The 14871-nt window shown below is 38.6% G+C and overlaps 1 protein-coding gene across 4 annotated transcripts in view; it reads left to right on the top strand.

Annotated features, from left to right (window-relative positions):
• The window catches only part of ATP2B1 (ATPase plasma membrane Ca2+ transporting 1), a 133515-nt gene that overhangs the window by 76191 nt on the left and 42453 nt on the right, over positions 1-14871 (top strand). For all 4 annotated transcript variants that reach the window (XM_082665182.1, XM_082665181.1, XM_082665179.1 and 1 more), the window contains exons 4-7: positions 8109-8363; positions 8452-8577; positions 12125-12265; positions 14756-14794. In XM_082665182.1, the coding sequence (XP_082521308.1) occupies positions 8109-8363; positions 8452-8577; positions 12125-12265; positions 14756-14794 (561 nt within the window). The remainder of the gene's footprint in view (positions 1-8108; positions 8364-8451; positions 8578-12124; positions 12266-14755; positions 14795-14871) is intronic.

Raw genomic sequence — 14871 nt, 5'->3', positions numbered from 1 at the left:
ATAATTGCTTTACAGTGGTGTGTTAGTTTCTGCTTTATAACGAATTGAATAAGCTATACATATACTTTATCCCCATATCTCCTCCCTCTTGCATCTCCCTCCCACCCCCCTAAGTGGTCACGAAACACCGAGCTGACCTCCCTGTGCTATGCGGCTGCTTCCCACTAGCTATCTGTTTTACATTTGGTAGTGTATATATGTCCATGCCACTCTCTCACTTCGTCCCAGATTACCCTTTCCCCTCCCCGTGTCCTCAAGTCCATTCTCTACGTCTGCGTCTTTATTCCTGTCCTGCACCTAGGTTCATCAGAACCATTTTTTTAGATTCCATATATATGTCTTAGCATACGGTATTTGTTTTTCTCTTTCTGGTTTACTTTACTCTGTATGACAGACTCTAGTTCCATCCACCTCACTACAAATAACTCAATTTTATTTCTTTTTCTGACAGTAATACTTCATATGTGCCACAGCTTCTTTATCCATTCATCTGTCAATGGACACAGGTTGCTTCCATTTCCTGGCTATTGTAAATAAAGCTGCAGTAAACATTGTGGTACATGACTCTTTGGAATTATGGTTTTCTCAGGGTACATGCCCAGTAGTGGGATTGCTGGGTAGTATGGTAGTTCTATTTTTAGTTTTTTAAGGAACCTCCTTACTGTTCTCCATAGTGGCTGTATCAGTTTACATTCCCACCAGCAGTGTAAGAGGGTTCCCCTTTCTCCACACCCTCTCCATCATTTATTGTTCGTAGATTTTTTGATGATGGCCATTCTGACTGGTGTGAGGTGATACCTCACTGTAGTTTTTATTTGCATTTCTGTAATGATTACTGATGTTGAGCATCCTTTCATGTGTTTGTTGGCAATCTGTGTATCTTCTTTGGAGAAATGTCTCTTTAGGTCTTCTGCCCATTTTTGGATTGGGTTGTTTGTGTTTTTGATATTGAGCTGCATGAGATGCTTATAAACTTTGGAGATTAATCCTTTGTCAGTTGCTTTATTTGCAAATATTTTCTCCCATTCTGAGGGTTGTCTTTTTGTCTTGTTTATTGTTTCCTTTGCTGTGCAAAAGCTTTTAAGTTTCATTAGATCCCATTTCTTTATTTTTGTTTTTATTTCCATTTCTCTAGGAGGTGGGTCAAAAAGGATCTTGCTGTGATTTATGTCATAGAGTGTTCTGCCTATGTTTTCCTCTGAGAGTTTCATAGTGTCTGGCCTTACGTTTAGGTCTTTAATGCATTTTGAGTTTATTTTTGAGTATGGTGTTAGGGAATGTTCTAATTTCATTCTTTTACATGTAGCTGTCCAGTTTTCCCAGCACCACTTATTGAAGAGGCTGCCTTTTCTCCATTGTATATTCTTGCCTCCTTTATCAAAGATAAGGTGACCATATGTGCGTGGGTTTATCACTGGGCTTTCTGTCCTGTTCCATTGATCTATATTTCTGTCTTTGTGCCAGTACCATCCTGTCTTGATTACTGTAGCTTTGTAGTATAGTCTGAAGTCAAGGAGCCTGATTCCTCCAGCTCCGTTTTTCTTTCTCAAGATTGCTTTGGCTATTCGGGGTCTTTTTTGTTTCCATACAAGTTGTGAAATTTTTTCTTCTAGTTCTGTCAAAAATGCCATTGGTAATTTGATAGGGATTGCATTGAATCTGTAGATTGCATTGGGTAGTAGAGTGATTTTCACAATGTTGATTCTTCCAATCCAAGAACATGGTATATCTCTCCATCTGTTTGTATCATCCTTAATTGCTTTCATCAGTATCTTATAGTTTTCTGCATACAGGTCTTTTGTCTCCTAAGGTAAGTTTATTCCTAGGTATTTATTCTTTTTGTTGCGATGGTAAATGGGAGTGTTTCCTTAATTTCTCTTTCAGATTTTTCATCATTAGTGAATAGGAATGCAATAGATTTCTGTGCATTAATTTTGTATCCTGCTACTCTACCAAATTCATTGATTAGCTCTAGTAGTTTTCTGGTAGCATCTTTAGGATTCTCTGTGTATAGTATCATGTCATCTGCAAACAGTGACAGCTTAACTTCTTTTCCGATTTGGATTCCTTTTATTTCTTTTTCTTCTTTGATTGCTGTGGCTAGAACTTCCAAAACTATGTTGAATAAGTGGTGAGAGTGGACAACCTTGTCTTGTTCCTGATCTTAGAGGAAATGGTTTCAGTTTTTCACCATTGAGAACAATGTTGGCTGTGGGTTTGTCATATACGGCCTTTATTATGATGCGGTAAGTTCCCTCTGTTCCTACTTTCTGGAGGGTTTTTATCATAAATCGGTGTTGAATTTTGTCGAAAGCTTTTTCTGCATCTATTGAGATGGTCATATGGTTTTTCTCCTTCAATTTGTTAATATGGTTTATCACATTGACTGATTTGCGTATATTGAAGAATCCTTGCATTCCTGGGATAAACCCCACTTGATCATGGTGTATGATCCTTTTAATGTGCTGTTGGATTCTGTTTGCTAGTATTTTGTTGAGGATTTTTGCATCTATGTTCATCAATGATACTGGCCTGTACTTTTTTTTCTTTGTGACATATTTGTCTGGTTTTGGTATCAGGGTGATGGTGGCCTTGTAGAATGAGATTGGGAGTGTTCCTCCCTCTGCTGTGTTTTGGAAGAGTTTGAGAAATACAGGTGTTAGCTCTTCTCTAAATGTTTGATAGAATTTGCCTGTGAAGCCATCTGGTCCTGGGCTTTTGTTTGTTGGAAGATTTTTAACCACAGTGTCAATTTCAGTGCTTGTGATTGGTCTGTTTATATTTTCTGTTTCTTCCTGGTTCAGTCTCAGAAGGTTGTGCTTTTCTAAGAATTTGTCCATTTCTTCCAGCTTGTCCATTTTATTGGCATATAGTTGCTTGTAATAATCTCCCATGATCCTTTGTATTTCTGCAGTGTCAGTTGTTACTTCTCCTTTTTCATTTCTAATTCTATTGATTTGAGTCTTCTCCGTTTTTTCCTTGATAAGTCCGGCTAATGGTTTATCAATTATGTTTATCTTCTCAAAGAACCAGGCTTTAGTTTTATTGATCTTTGCTATTGTTTCCTTCATTTCTTTTTCATTTATTTCTGATCTGATCTTTATGATCTGATCTTTATGTTCTTTATGATTTCTGATAACTTTGGGGGGGTTTTGTTCTTTTCTCTAATTGCTTTAGGTGTAAGGTTATGTTGTTTATTTGAGATGTTTCATGTTTCTTGAGGTAGGATTCTGTTGCTATAAACTTACCTCTTTGAACTGCTTTTGTTGCATCCCATAGGTTTTGAGTCGTTGTGTTTTCATTGTCATTTGTTTCTAGGTATTTTTTGATTTTCTTTTTGATTTCTTCAGTGATCTATTGGTTATTTAGTAGTGTATTGTTTAGCCTCCATGTGTTCGTTATTTTACAGATTTTTTTCCTGTAATTGATATCTAGTCTCATAGCGTTGTGGTTGGAAAAGATACTTGATACGATTTCTATTTTCTTAAATTTACCAAGGCTTGATTTGTGACCCAACATATGATCTATCCTGGAGAATGTCCCATGAGCACTTGAGAAGAAAGTGTATTCTGTTGTTTTTGGATGGAATGTCCTATAAATATCAATTAAGTCTATCTTGCTTAATGTATCATTTAAAGCTTGTGTTTCCTTTTTTAGTTCATTTTGGATGTTCTGTCAATTGGTGGAAGTGGGGTGTTGAAGTCCTCTACTACGATTGTGTTACTGTCAGTTTCCCCTTTTATGGCTGTTAGCATTTGCCTTATGTACTGAGATGCTCCTATGTTTGGTGCATACATATTTACAATTGTTATATCATTCTCTTTGATTGATCCTTTGATCATTATGTAGTGTCCTTCTTTGTCTGTTGTAATAGTCTTTATTTTAAAGTCTATTTTGTCTGATATGAGAATTACTACTCCAGTTTTCTTATGGTTTCCATTTGCATGGAATATCTTTTTCCATCCCCTCACTTTCAGTCTGTATGTGTCCCTAGGTCTGAAGTGGGTCTCTTGTAGACAGCATATACATGGGTCTTGTTTTTGTATCTAATCAGCCAGTCTGTGTCTTTTGGTGGGAGCATTTAATCCATTTACGTTTAAGGTAGTTATTGATATGTATGTTCCTACTACCATTTTCTTAATTGTTTTCGGCTTATCATTGTAAGTCTTTTCCTTCTCTTGTGTTTCCTGCCTAGAGAAGTTCCTTTAGCATTTGTTGTAAAGCTGGTTTGGTGGTGCTGAATTCTCTCACCTTTTGCTTGTCTGTAAAGGTTTTAATTTCTCCATCCAATCTGAATGCGATCCTTGCTTGGTAGAGTAATCCTGGTTGTAGGATTTCCCCTTTCATCCCTTTAAATATGTCCTGCCACTCCTTTTTGGCTTGCAGCATTTCTGCTGAAAGATCAGCTGTTAACCTTATGGGGATTCCTTTGTATGTTAATTTTTGTTTTTCCCTTGCTGCTTTTAATATGTTTTCTTTGTATTTAATTTTTGATAGTTTGATTAATATGTGTCTTGGCATGTTTATTCTTGTATTTATCCTGTATGGGACTCTCGGTGCTTCCTGGGCTTGATTGACTATTTCCTTTCCCACATTAGGGAAGTTTCCAACTATAATCTCTTCATATATTTTCTCATTCCCTTTCTTTTTTTCTTCTGGTATCCCTATAATTCGAATGTTGGTGCGTTCAGTGTTGTCCCAGAGGTCTCTGAGACTGTCCTCAATTCTTTTCATTCTTTTATATTCTGCTCTGTGGTAGTTATTTCCACTATTTTATCTTCCAGGTCACTTATCCGTTCTTCTGCATCAGTTATTCTGCTATTGATTTCTTCTAGAGAATTTTTAATTTCATTTATTGTGTTGTTCATCATTGTTTGCTCTTTCATTCTTCTATGTCCTTGTTAAACGTTTCTTTTATTTTCTCCATTCTATTTCCAAGATTTTGGATCATCTTTACTATCATTACTCTGAACTCCTTTTCAGGTAGACTGCTTATTTCCTCTTCATTTGTTTGGTATGTTGGATTTTTACCTTGCTCCCTCATCTGCTGCGTGTTTCTCTGTCTTCTCATTTTGCTTAACTTACTGTGTTTGGGGTCTCCTTTTCACAGGCTGCAGCAGGTTCATAGTTCCCGTTGTTTTTGGTGTCTGCCCCCAGTGGCTAAGGTTGGTTCAGTGGGTTGTGTAGGCTTTCTGGTGGAAGGGACTATTGCCTGTGTTTTGGTGGATGAGGCTGGATCTTGTCTTTCTGGTGGGCAGGACTGCATCCGGTGGTGTGTTTTGGGGTGTCTCTGGCCTTATTATGATTTTAGGCAGCCTCTCTGCTAATGGCTGGGGTTTTGTTCCTGTCTTGCTAGTTGTAGTTGTTTGGCATAGGGTGGCCAGCACTGTAGCTTGCTGGTTGTTGAGTGGAGCTGGATCTTAGAGTTGAGATCGAGATCTCTGGGAGAGCTCTTGCCATTTGACATTAGGCGGAGCCGGGAGGTCTCTGGTGCACCAGTGTCCTGAACTTGGCTCTCCCACCACAGAGTCTCAGGCCTGACACCCGGCCGGAGCACCAAGACCCTGTCAGCCACATTGCTCAGAAGAAAAGGGAGAAAGAAAGAAAGAGAAAAAATAAAAGTTATTAAAATAAAAAAATTATTAAAAGTACAAAAAGAATTAAAAAGTAATAAAGAAAGAAGAGAGCTACCAAACCAAAAAAACAAATCCACTGATGATAACAAGCACTAAAAACTATCCTTAAAAAAAAAAAAAAAAAAAAAGGACAGACAGAACCCTAGGACAAATGGTTAAATCAAAGCTATACAGACAAAATCATACAAAGTCCACCTCCTCAATTCTGGGATGATTCGTTGTCTCTTCAGGTATTCCACAGATGCAGGGTATGTCATGTTAATTGTGGAGATTTAATCCACTGCTCCTGAGGCTGCTGGGAGCGATTTCCCTTTCTCTTTGTTTGCACAGCTCCTGGGGTTCAGCTTTGGATTTGGCCCTGCCTCTGCGTGTAGGTCGCCCGAGGGCGTCTGTTCCCCGCCCAGACAGGACAGGTTTAAAGTAGCAGCTGATTAGGGGTTCTGGCTCACTCAGGCTGTGAGGTGGGATGGGTACGGAATGCTGGGTGAGCCTTCTGCAGCAGAGGCCAGCATGACGTTGCAACAGCCTGAGGCACGCGTGTGTTCTCCCGGAGAAGTTGTCCCTGGATCCCGGGACCCTAGCAGTGGTGGGCTGCACAGGCTCCCAGCAGGGGAGGTGTGGATAGTGACCTGTGCTTGCACACAGGCTTCTTGGTGGCGGCAGCAGCAGCCTTAGCGTCTCATGCCCGTCTCTTGGGGTCCATGCTGATAGCCGCAGCTCACGCCTGTCTCTGGAGCTCGTTTAGGCGGTGCTCTGAATCTCCTCTCCTCGCGCACCCGGAAACAATGGTCTCTCGCCTCTTGGGCAGGTCCAGGCTTTTTCCCGGACTCCCTCCCGGCTAGCTGTGGCGCATTAGCCCCTTCAGGCTGTGTTCACACAGCCAACCCCAGTCCTCTCCCTGGGATCTGACCTCTGAAGAAGCCCGAGCCTCAGCTCCCAGTCCCCACCCGCCCCGGCGGGTGAGCAGACAAGCCTCTCGGGCTGGTGAGTGCTGGTCGGCACCGATCCTCTGTGCGGGAATCTCTCCGCTTTGACCCCCGCACCCCTGTTGCTGTGCTCTCCTGCGTGGCTCCAAGCTTTCTCCCTCCGCCACCCGCCGTCTCCGCCCGCGAAGGGGCTTCCTAGTGTGTGGAAACCTTTCCTCCTTCACAGCTCCCTCCCACTGGTGCAGATCCCGCCCCTAGTCTTTTGTCTCTGTTTTTTCTTTTGCCCTACCCCGGTATGTGGGGAGCTTCTTGCGTTTTGGGAAGTCTGAGGTCTTATGCCAGCGTTCAGTAGGTGTTCTGTAGGAGTTGTTCCACGTGTAGATGTATTTCTGATGTATTTGTGTCGAGGAAGGTGATCTCCATGTCCTATTCCTCCACCATCTTGAAGATCTGAATTGATTTTAGACTCACAAATAGATTACAGCCCAAGGTTCAAAAAGTACCGTCCTTGTTCATTCTTCACCATTACTGGCCCTACAGTTTTGAGGTTTCTTTTGTCCCCACCTCTGTCTTTTTCTAAAGTCTTTTCTGCCATAGAGCCTCTGTGCTGACTTTAATCTCTCTCCGGAATCCTCTTCCCTTAAATCTATATGGCTAATTCACTCATATCATTTGGCTCCTAGCTCAAATGTCATGGACACCTCAGAGGGGTCTTCTCTGTTCACCCAACCACAGTTAGCCCTCTTTTTTCATTTGCTAGCACATCACCATATTTTATTTTCTTCATGGCACTTACGATATCTGAAATTAATTACTTGGGTTTTATTATCTGATTTTTTCATATCTCATTCACACCTACCAATCTGAGTATAGGTTCCCTGAGGAGAAGGAGCTTATACGTCTTATTCACTGTTACATCCTTAGCTTTGAAAACAGAGTTGGCGCCTAAAGTAGGTGCTCAAATAGTTGAATGAATGAGTAGCACTTTGCTTAAATTTTTATGTTATGAAAGTCAAGCTTTTATCATACTCCAGTGAAACTGATATGGTAAATAAGCATGGTTCATGGGTAAACACATAATACTTCACTTTCCATGTATGACTTGCCTACTGTATGTAGTAATAGCATTAACTATTGGTTGAGTGTGAAGGATGTCTCAGCCTCTGCTCTGCCTTCTTTACAAGTGTCTTCGCATTTAATTCTCTCAACAACCCTGCAGTAAGTGGTGGTCTCCTAATTTGACAGATGGAGAAACTGAGTCTCAAAAATAAGGAACTTGCCTTAGGGTCGAGATTTAATCTTCCCCAGTGTCCTCACTCTTAACAGGTACCCTAGACTGCCTCCCTACCCTAAAGATGAGAATCCTCAGAGGCAGGGAACTTGAAATTAACAGAGTAAGCAGCATCATCATTATGGAATGCTTTGAATCAATAAAGTATTTAGAGCTGTAAGCAAAGTTAACGGGACCTAGAAACATTATAATTACATATCTGTTGCCATAAATTCAGAATCTTTTTTGATCAGCATTTTCTTTCTTTCCAAATAGTTTGTGGAGACGTTTCTGTTGGAGAGGAAGAAGGTGAAGGTGAAACTGGTTGGATTGAAGGAGCTGCAATCCTCTTGTCAGTAGTGTGTGTAGTATTAGTAACAGCTTTCAATGACTGGAGTAAGGAAAAACAGTTCAGAGGTTTGCAGAGTCGAATTGAACAAGAACAGAAGTTCACAGTCATCAGGGGTGGTCAGGTCATTCAGATACCTGTAGCTGACATTACAGTTGGAGATATTGCTCAAGTGAAATATGGTAAGTAAAAAAGGGCAGTGCATCTTACACATGATGTGATGTTATTGTAATCTTGTTCACAGTTTAGCATACCTTTATTTTGTTTTAGGTGATCTTCTTCCCGCTGATGGCATACTTATTCAAGGCAATGATCTTAAAATTGATGAAAGCTCATTGACTGGTGAATCTGATCATGTTAAGAAGTCTTTAGATAAGGATCCCTTACTTTTATCAGGTACAAATTTCTTTTATAAGTGAACTTTTTCCTCCTCCGCAACTATATACCACTGTCAGCAGACAGTTCCCCAAAGAGCCAGTAAATGTGAAGAGGATTCTGTATTTTATGTTAGCTTCTACCCTTACAAACTTCAGAGACTTTCTTTTGTAAGTCAGCAGAGACGTTAGAGATCTTTAAATCCAGAACTGTATTTTACAAATGAGGAACCCGAGTCCAAAAAAATGAAGAGATTTGAGAGTCGGTGTTAATGTTAGTATAATGATAAAACTAAAGTATAAGCCTAATGATCTCTGTTAAATTGATCTGTTTTACATTTATTCTTAAGGGCTATTGTAATATAAAATTAAAGAATGATTGTGTGTTTAAAGCAAATTAATGAATTCTCTATGATGGTCTACAAAGGACAGGATTAAAAAAAAAAAAACAACTCATAAAATCCTTAAAGTTAACCTAATCTTGCTTTCTTATTTAACTACTGAGGAATGAGTCTGAGACATTAACTATTTATCTAAGGTAATATGATTAATAATAAATAGGTCCAGGAGTAGTACCACATCTACTAGGCAGAACTGAATTTGCACACGGTTAAGACATGTTCTGAAAATCTAAGGCTTTGTGTAGTGAGGGTCCTGTCTGAAAAGGGGAGGTGGGTGTCTACCTAGGAGGCTTTTACAACAGCTTAACTGTTGATAGCTAGACCTAAGGTTAATTGGAAATGAAATGAAAGGGATAATGAAAAAAATTACAAGCTGCCTTCTAAGATGCTACATGAAAGGAAACCAGAGTACCACAACTTGTCTCCAAAATTATACCAGTTCCTTAGCTTTTGATTTTCAGTTTCCTACTCTTAATTTTCTAGTGTTCTTTATAGAATTTACAAAATTGCTTGTAAGACATTTGGTTTGAATAGATTTTTAGATTGAGTTATACTAGCATTTGGAGTAAGAAAATGTTGCCTATTTGTCTTTAATTATTATTTTCAGATGTTAATGGAATGCTAACATTTCCTACATTGGAAGGAGATTCTGCTTATTTAAATATTTAATAACTTGGCAGCTATACTTTTTCACTTCTCTGTGAACTTTATATTCTAATTGGTTGGACATGGTTTTACTGAAACCAAAGTCAAACGTGTGACAAGGGTCAGTTAAGTTAGAATCACAACTTCGGGGCACATACTTAAGCTTAACTATTACCTTTTTAAGATTGTAAATATGTGCCAAAAGGCTTATTGTAAAACGTCCCACCACTAAAAGTCAGAGTAATTTCATGTATATACATTTATAAACAGCATTATAAATAGGGGGAAAGTTTCATTTTAATATAGACTTTTGTTTCTTTGAAAAAATCTTGGGATTTGTATACCTTCAGTATCCTGCACTACTAAGAACATTCCTACTCTATTTGAATTTTTCTTTATATTGCTCTGCTTGAAATTCATTCCAAATAGAAATATCTTGGATATATAATGTAGTTAAGTTTAATGTATACTTATTTTACTTATTCCTTGCCATACTTCTAAGAAACTGTGGTTAATGTTAGCCAAGTAAAATCTGTGATTTTTCCCAAAGGAGAGGGAAGCTAGCTGGTCATACCTAACTGCCACAGACTGACCAGGCCACAGTATTTGGTGAACTGAGGTAGTCTCCTCTTGCCTTTTTGCCATGTATACTTCATGGGCTTTGATGTACATCTAGCTTATTCACACAGTGCTTAGCTCTTCAGAATGACATCCTTTAACGGAACCTTGGTCCTTTTCTGTTTTAACAGAGATGGCTGGTAAGTTTTTGTAGACTCAGGTTCCCGACACACCAAGTATACCAAGAGGACTCTATAAATTTTCCATGTTTAAGAAAAGACTGAAATAACTTTCTGGAGTTCCTTATCACAGTACGGGTGGGAAAGTTTTTCTGCATTTATTTCCCTCTTCCAAAAATGTACTGAAAACATGAAATGCATTTATTTTTAAATTTATTCTCATGATGCCATCTCTCACTGCTGTTCTTGGCTTTTTAAATTTAGATGTTTAAAAGCAGTTATTCAGTTAGCGGTAGGGATATGACCAGAACAAAAACTGTTTACTTTGCCTGAGCATATTACCTGCCAGCATTTGATTACCTGTGGTCGAGAAGAACAGAACATAAAAAACTGAAATTTGCTGAAAGCTAGAATTGTTAAAAGAAACAAACTGTCTTTTACATTTAGTCCTTGCTCAGTAAATATTGTTTCACTGTCCTTAATTTAATTTCTTGTTTCCCTTGCATTTTTACTGGCAAAGAAGCTAATAATTAGTGAAATAGTCAGAATATAGATTTTTTAAAGCAGGAAAATCAAAGGCCAAAAAAATTCATATTGGATAAATTACTTAGTAATTAACAGCCAAATATAAATTTTTAAGTACTGGAGTAAGTACATATGCTTTACGATCTCATTTTGCAAATTACCATTGAACATTGTTTTGGTACACAGGATGGTATAGTATGTGCTACAGACCCTGCCCTCCAGGTGGTTGTAAACTAGGAGATCAAATAAATAAGTGATAACTATAAAGAAGACTTTATTGAGTATACTAAAAAGAGTTAAGTTTTGAAAGTTACTTAAAATTCACAAAAATATTAGAGAGGTGGGAAGCCTTCTAATGAGTGAGGGAAAGATGTAGAGGTGTGGTCGTACAGGTTGGAGAGTTGTGAGCAACCTTAGTGACATTATATCATAAGAAGAATATGCCCTCTGTGCTCTGACAGAGCTGGATTGAATCTGCCTTGTCACTTAATAGTTGTGTAACATTGGGCAAGTTTCTAGGAAATAAGAATAATAATGCCTGCTGCTTGCAAGATTGTTGTGAGGGACAGTCAGAATTCAGTCAGTGTTCCCATCTCTGCTCCCCAGCTTTTTGTAATGGAGTTTTATGTTAGGCTAATGGATGAAAAAGTTGGGAGTGTTGTTTGGTCTCCATGTGAAGACTTTGAACTTTATCCAGTAGTCAGTGAGGGTCAGAAGTTTTGGAGTCATGAGAGGCTTATGATAAAATCACATCTTAGGAAGGGTAAACCTATTTCAGGATGAACTGGAAAGACAGAAACTAGCTAGGCTGCTGTTGCAGTGATCTAGGTGGGCTGGCATGAAAGCCTGGGTTAGGGAAAGGTGGTGGGGTTGGCTTAGGAATATGTCAGTTGTTGCTGTGTGATCCTTTTTGTTGTAAGCACATTTCTTTATAAGTGAATTGTCCCTAATAATAATAATACAGTTATAATTTAAATATTGAACATTCATTGAACCCCTAAAATTCCAGGCAATGTGCCAAACACTTTACACTTACAGACTTAATTTGCGTCTCATTTTTACAGAGTGTAGGTACTGTTATCCACGTTTATGGACTAGTAATTGAGATGTTACAGTTTGCCCAGTATCACATGATAAATGACTGGTAGAGTGAGCTTTGAACTCAGATGACTTATTACAGACTTAAAACCTTAAGCACAAGAATCTTGGTTTTATTTTAATGTGTTGTTGAATTTTAAAAACACATTTTCTGTTGTTGTAGGTACTCATGTAATGGAAGGCTCTGGAAGAATGGTAGTTACTGCTGTGGGTATAAATTCTCAAACTGGAATTATCTTTACCTTACTTGGAGCTGGAGGTGAAGAGGAAGAGAAGAAAGATGAGAAGAAAAAGGAAAAGAAAAGTAAGGATAGCAATATGCTATAAGAATTGGTATTTGGAAATACGGCAGCTAGATTGTAAGAACTCATCCAAAAAATACCTGTTTCATCAGATTTTGAAATGAAGAGTTCTACAAAATTAGTTACCCAACATAGTACTTTCAAGAGGTAGAGTTGATGGAGGGGGAATTTTTTTTTTAAGACTTAGTAGTCCGAGGAGGGCTTTATGAAAGAAGATATCAATCCTGCTTTACCATAGCCAGATGTATTCAGCATCTCCTTGAATACTTTAAAATCTCCCTGTCATTTGACCAGCAAAATGAATTAAACTCCCACTTCCTTTGCTTATTTTTTTGCTACTTCAGTAGGAGCTTTCCTTGTCAACCATATCACTTTTTGGCCTCATTGAGCTTTTCATCTTTTTCAAGTTTTCTACTACTCAACATTTCCCAGTCTGTACTTATGTACTTGGTTTTTAGACATAAGATCAATACTTCACTTTGACACCTCATGTGTTTGCGTTGTTATATTCAGCCCATCATTCGATATCAAGGTTTTAAAATTTTAGTCTTGATCCATTGTATCTGCTGTCCCTCCAAGGGGGATCTGTTATCAGCAAACTTGATAACCATAGTTTATCCACAAGGATCTTATAAGAAGCTGTTATACATGGGGAAATAGCTCAGGATCACTTAGTTGCGGAGTATGTCCCCTTTTTAAAAAAGCCCTCCTCACCCTTTACTCCAGAGTTTTTCCCTTTAGGGCAATAGCACTTTACTGTGGTTTAACCGCTTAGATTCATTTAATTTTACTTGGGCTAGTAAGTCCATATTTCTCTCACACATGTAAGTATTTTGAGATCTTATAAAATAAATGCCTTACTAAAATCTTGGCTTGCTATATCTACAGCAGTGTTTTTAATATTTAGGTGTTTTGGTTCGGTTTTTGGGTTTTGTCTTGAGCTGTGAAATCTTGATTTCAAAGAGAACTATGTTCGAAGGGTTCTGGCTGCCGGCAAGGGAGGCAGGCCCCACGCTGTAGGTTTTTCCTGTCCCACTCCTCGCAGCAGCCCTCCACGTGCTGCCCTAAGGGTCCAGTGCGTAGTGCTGATACCATTTCTGGACCGCTTTATATGCGTTATCTCAATAATCCTTACAGCCATACAGAAAAGACTATCTTTTTGCTGACAAGTAAACTGAGGCTTATGGAGGTTGCATAACTTGCTCCAAGTCGAAGATCTAATTAGTGGCAGATCAGACCCACTTGTCTGACTCAAAAGTGTGTGCTCTTCACCATATATTGTGTTGCATCCTAATTTACAGGAGACTAAAGTCAACAGACCCTATTAAAAAAAGAAAGGGAAGTTCACATCATGACCTTGTTCCTGTTGACCCTACAGTTTCTTTTCCAACAAGCACCTTTTTTTCCTAAGATCTTATATACCTATTTTTATTAATCCAGTCAAGAGTATTCCCAGGAATTAACATCTAACTGACTGCTGTTTTTGATTCTTGGTGAGAGAGAGAGTGAGAGTGAGTGTGTGTGTGTGTGTGTGGAATGGAGACACCGTTTTTCCATCTGTGGACTTCCATCTCTTTTACCATTCCCCTGAATAAATTGATATTATATATTAATATAATCCAGGGTAATCTGTCTCAGTTGCCTTCATAATCTGGAATGTGAATGTTTGGTCTCTTTCCAAAATTGAGCTCATTCAGAGTACCTAGGTATTCTGTCTCCTCACCTGTCTTGAGCATCTGTTCCTCTTTGACCATATTTGTTCCACGTTTTCCAGTTTGAAGGTAGGTCTCCTTGATAGAGAAGTTGAAAGAAGAATAGGCTGAGTGATTCTCTTTCCTCTTCGTCATTTTTAATATTATACTCCCTACTCCAAACAATAGACCCATTCCCTCCTTGATTACTTTTTACATTAGACATTCTCATCTTTCTGTTTTCCTCCAAATCTAAGTGAATTGGGGGATTACCTTAACTAGTAGTTTTACTGTCTTATTTTGTACCTTCATATTCTAGTTTTACTTGCTTGCCTCCCCTATCTTTTATACATACCAATTTGGTTCTCATTCCCATCAGAGTTCTCCTGTGTGCCTGTTGTCTTCCTATGACATTCCTTCCTCCCTCTACCCCTTCCCTTTTCCACATTCTTAGGCTTATATCTGTATTTAGTTTGAAAACCTCTTGTACCATATTTGGGTGTATTGCAGCATAAAAAAGAATAAAGTCTTATGGAGAAATCAACCAAGCATAGATGCCCCAAATTATTTTAGAGTGTCCCCCCATGGTTAAGACCTAGGGAGTGATAGAGCCAGAAGGTCATTATGGGCCAAATGCTTTCTAATCTGTACACACACACACACACACACACACACACACACACACACACACACACCATTGTGTAACAGTTCTGTTATAGAAATGTGAGCTACCTTTGCATAATTTAACATGGCTGTATTCATTTCTTTTGGAAAGCTTTAATTCCCATTTTGTTCCTACAGATAAGAAACAAGACGGAGCTATTGAGAATCGCAACAAAGGTAAATTCAGGAGGATAAAAGTACACTTAGCTTGTTTTCATTATATCCACAAATACATCTCTTGTGTACTGTATTCA

This window comes from Grampus griseus, assembly GCF_964374135.1.
Source record: "Grampus griseus genome assembly, chromosome: 11".
Lineage (NCBI taxonomy): Eukaryota > Metazoa > Chordata > Mammalia > Artiodactyla > Delphinidae > Grampus > Grampus griseus.
The sequence above is the reverse complement of the archived record's forward strand: the minus strand, read 5'-3'. Positions and strand labels throughout refer to the sequence as shown.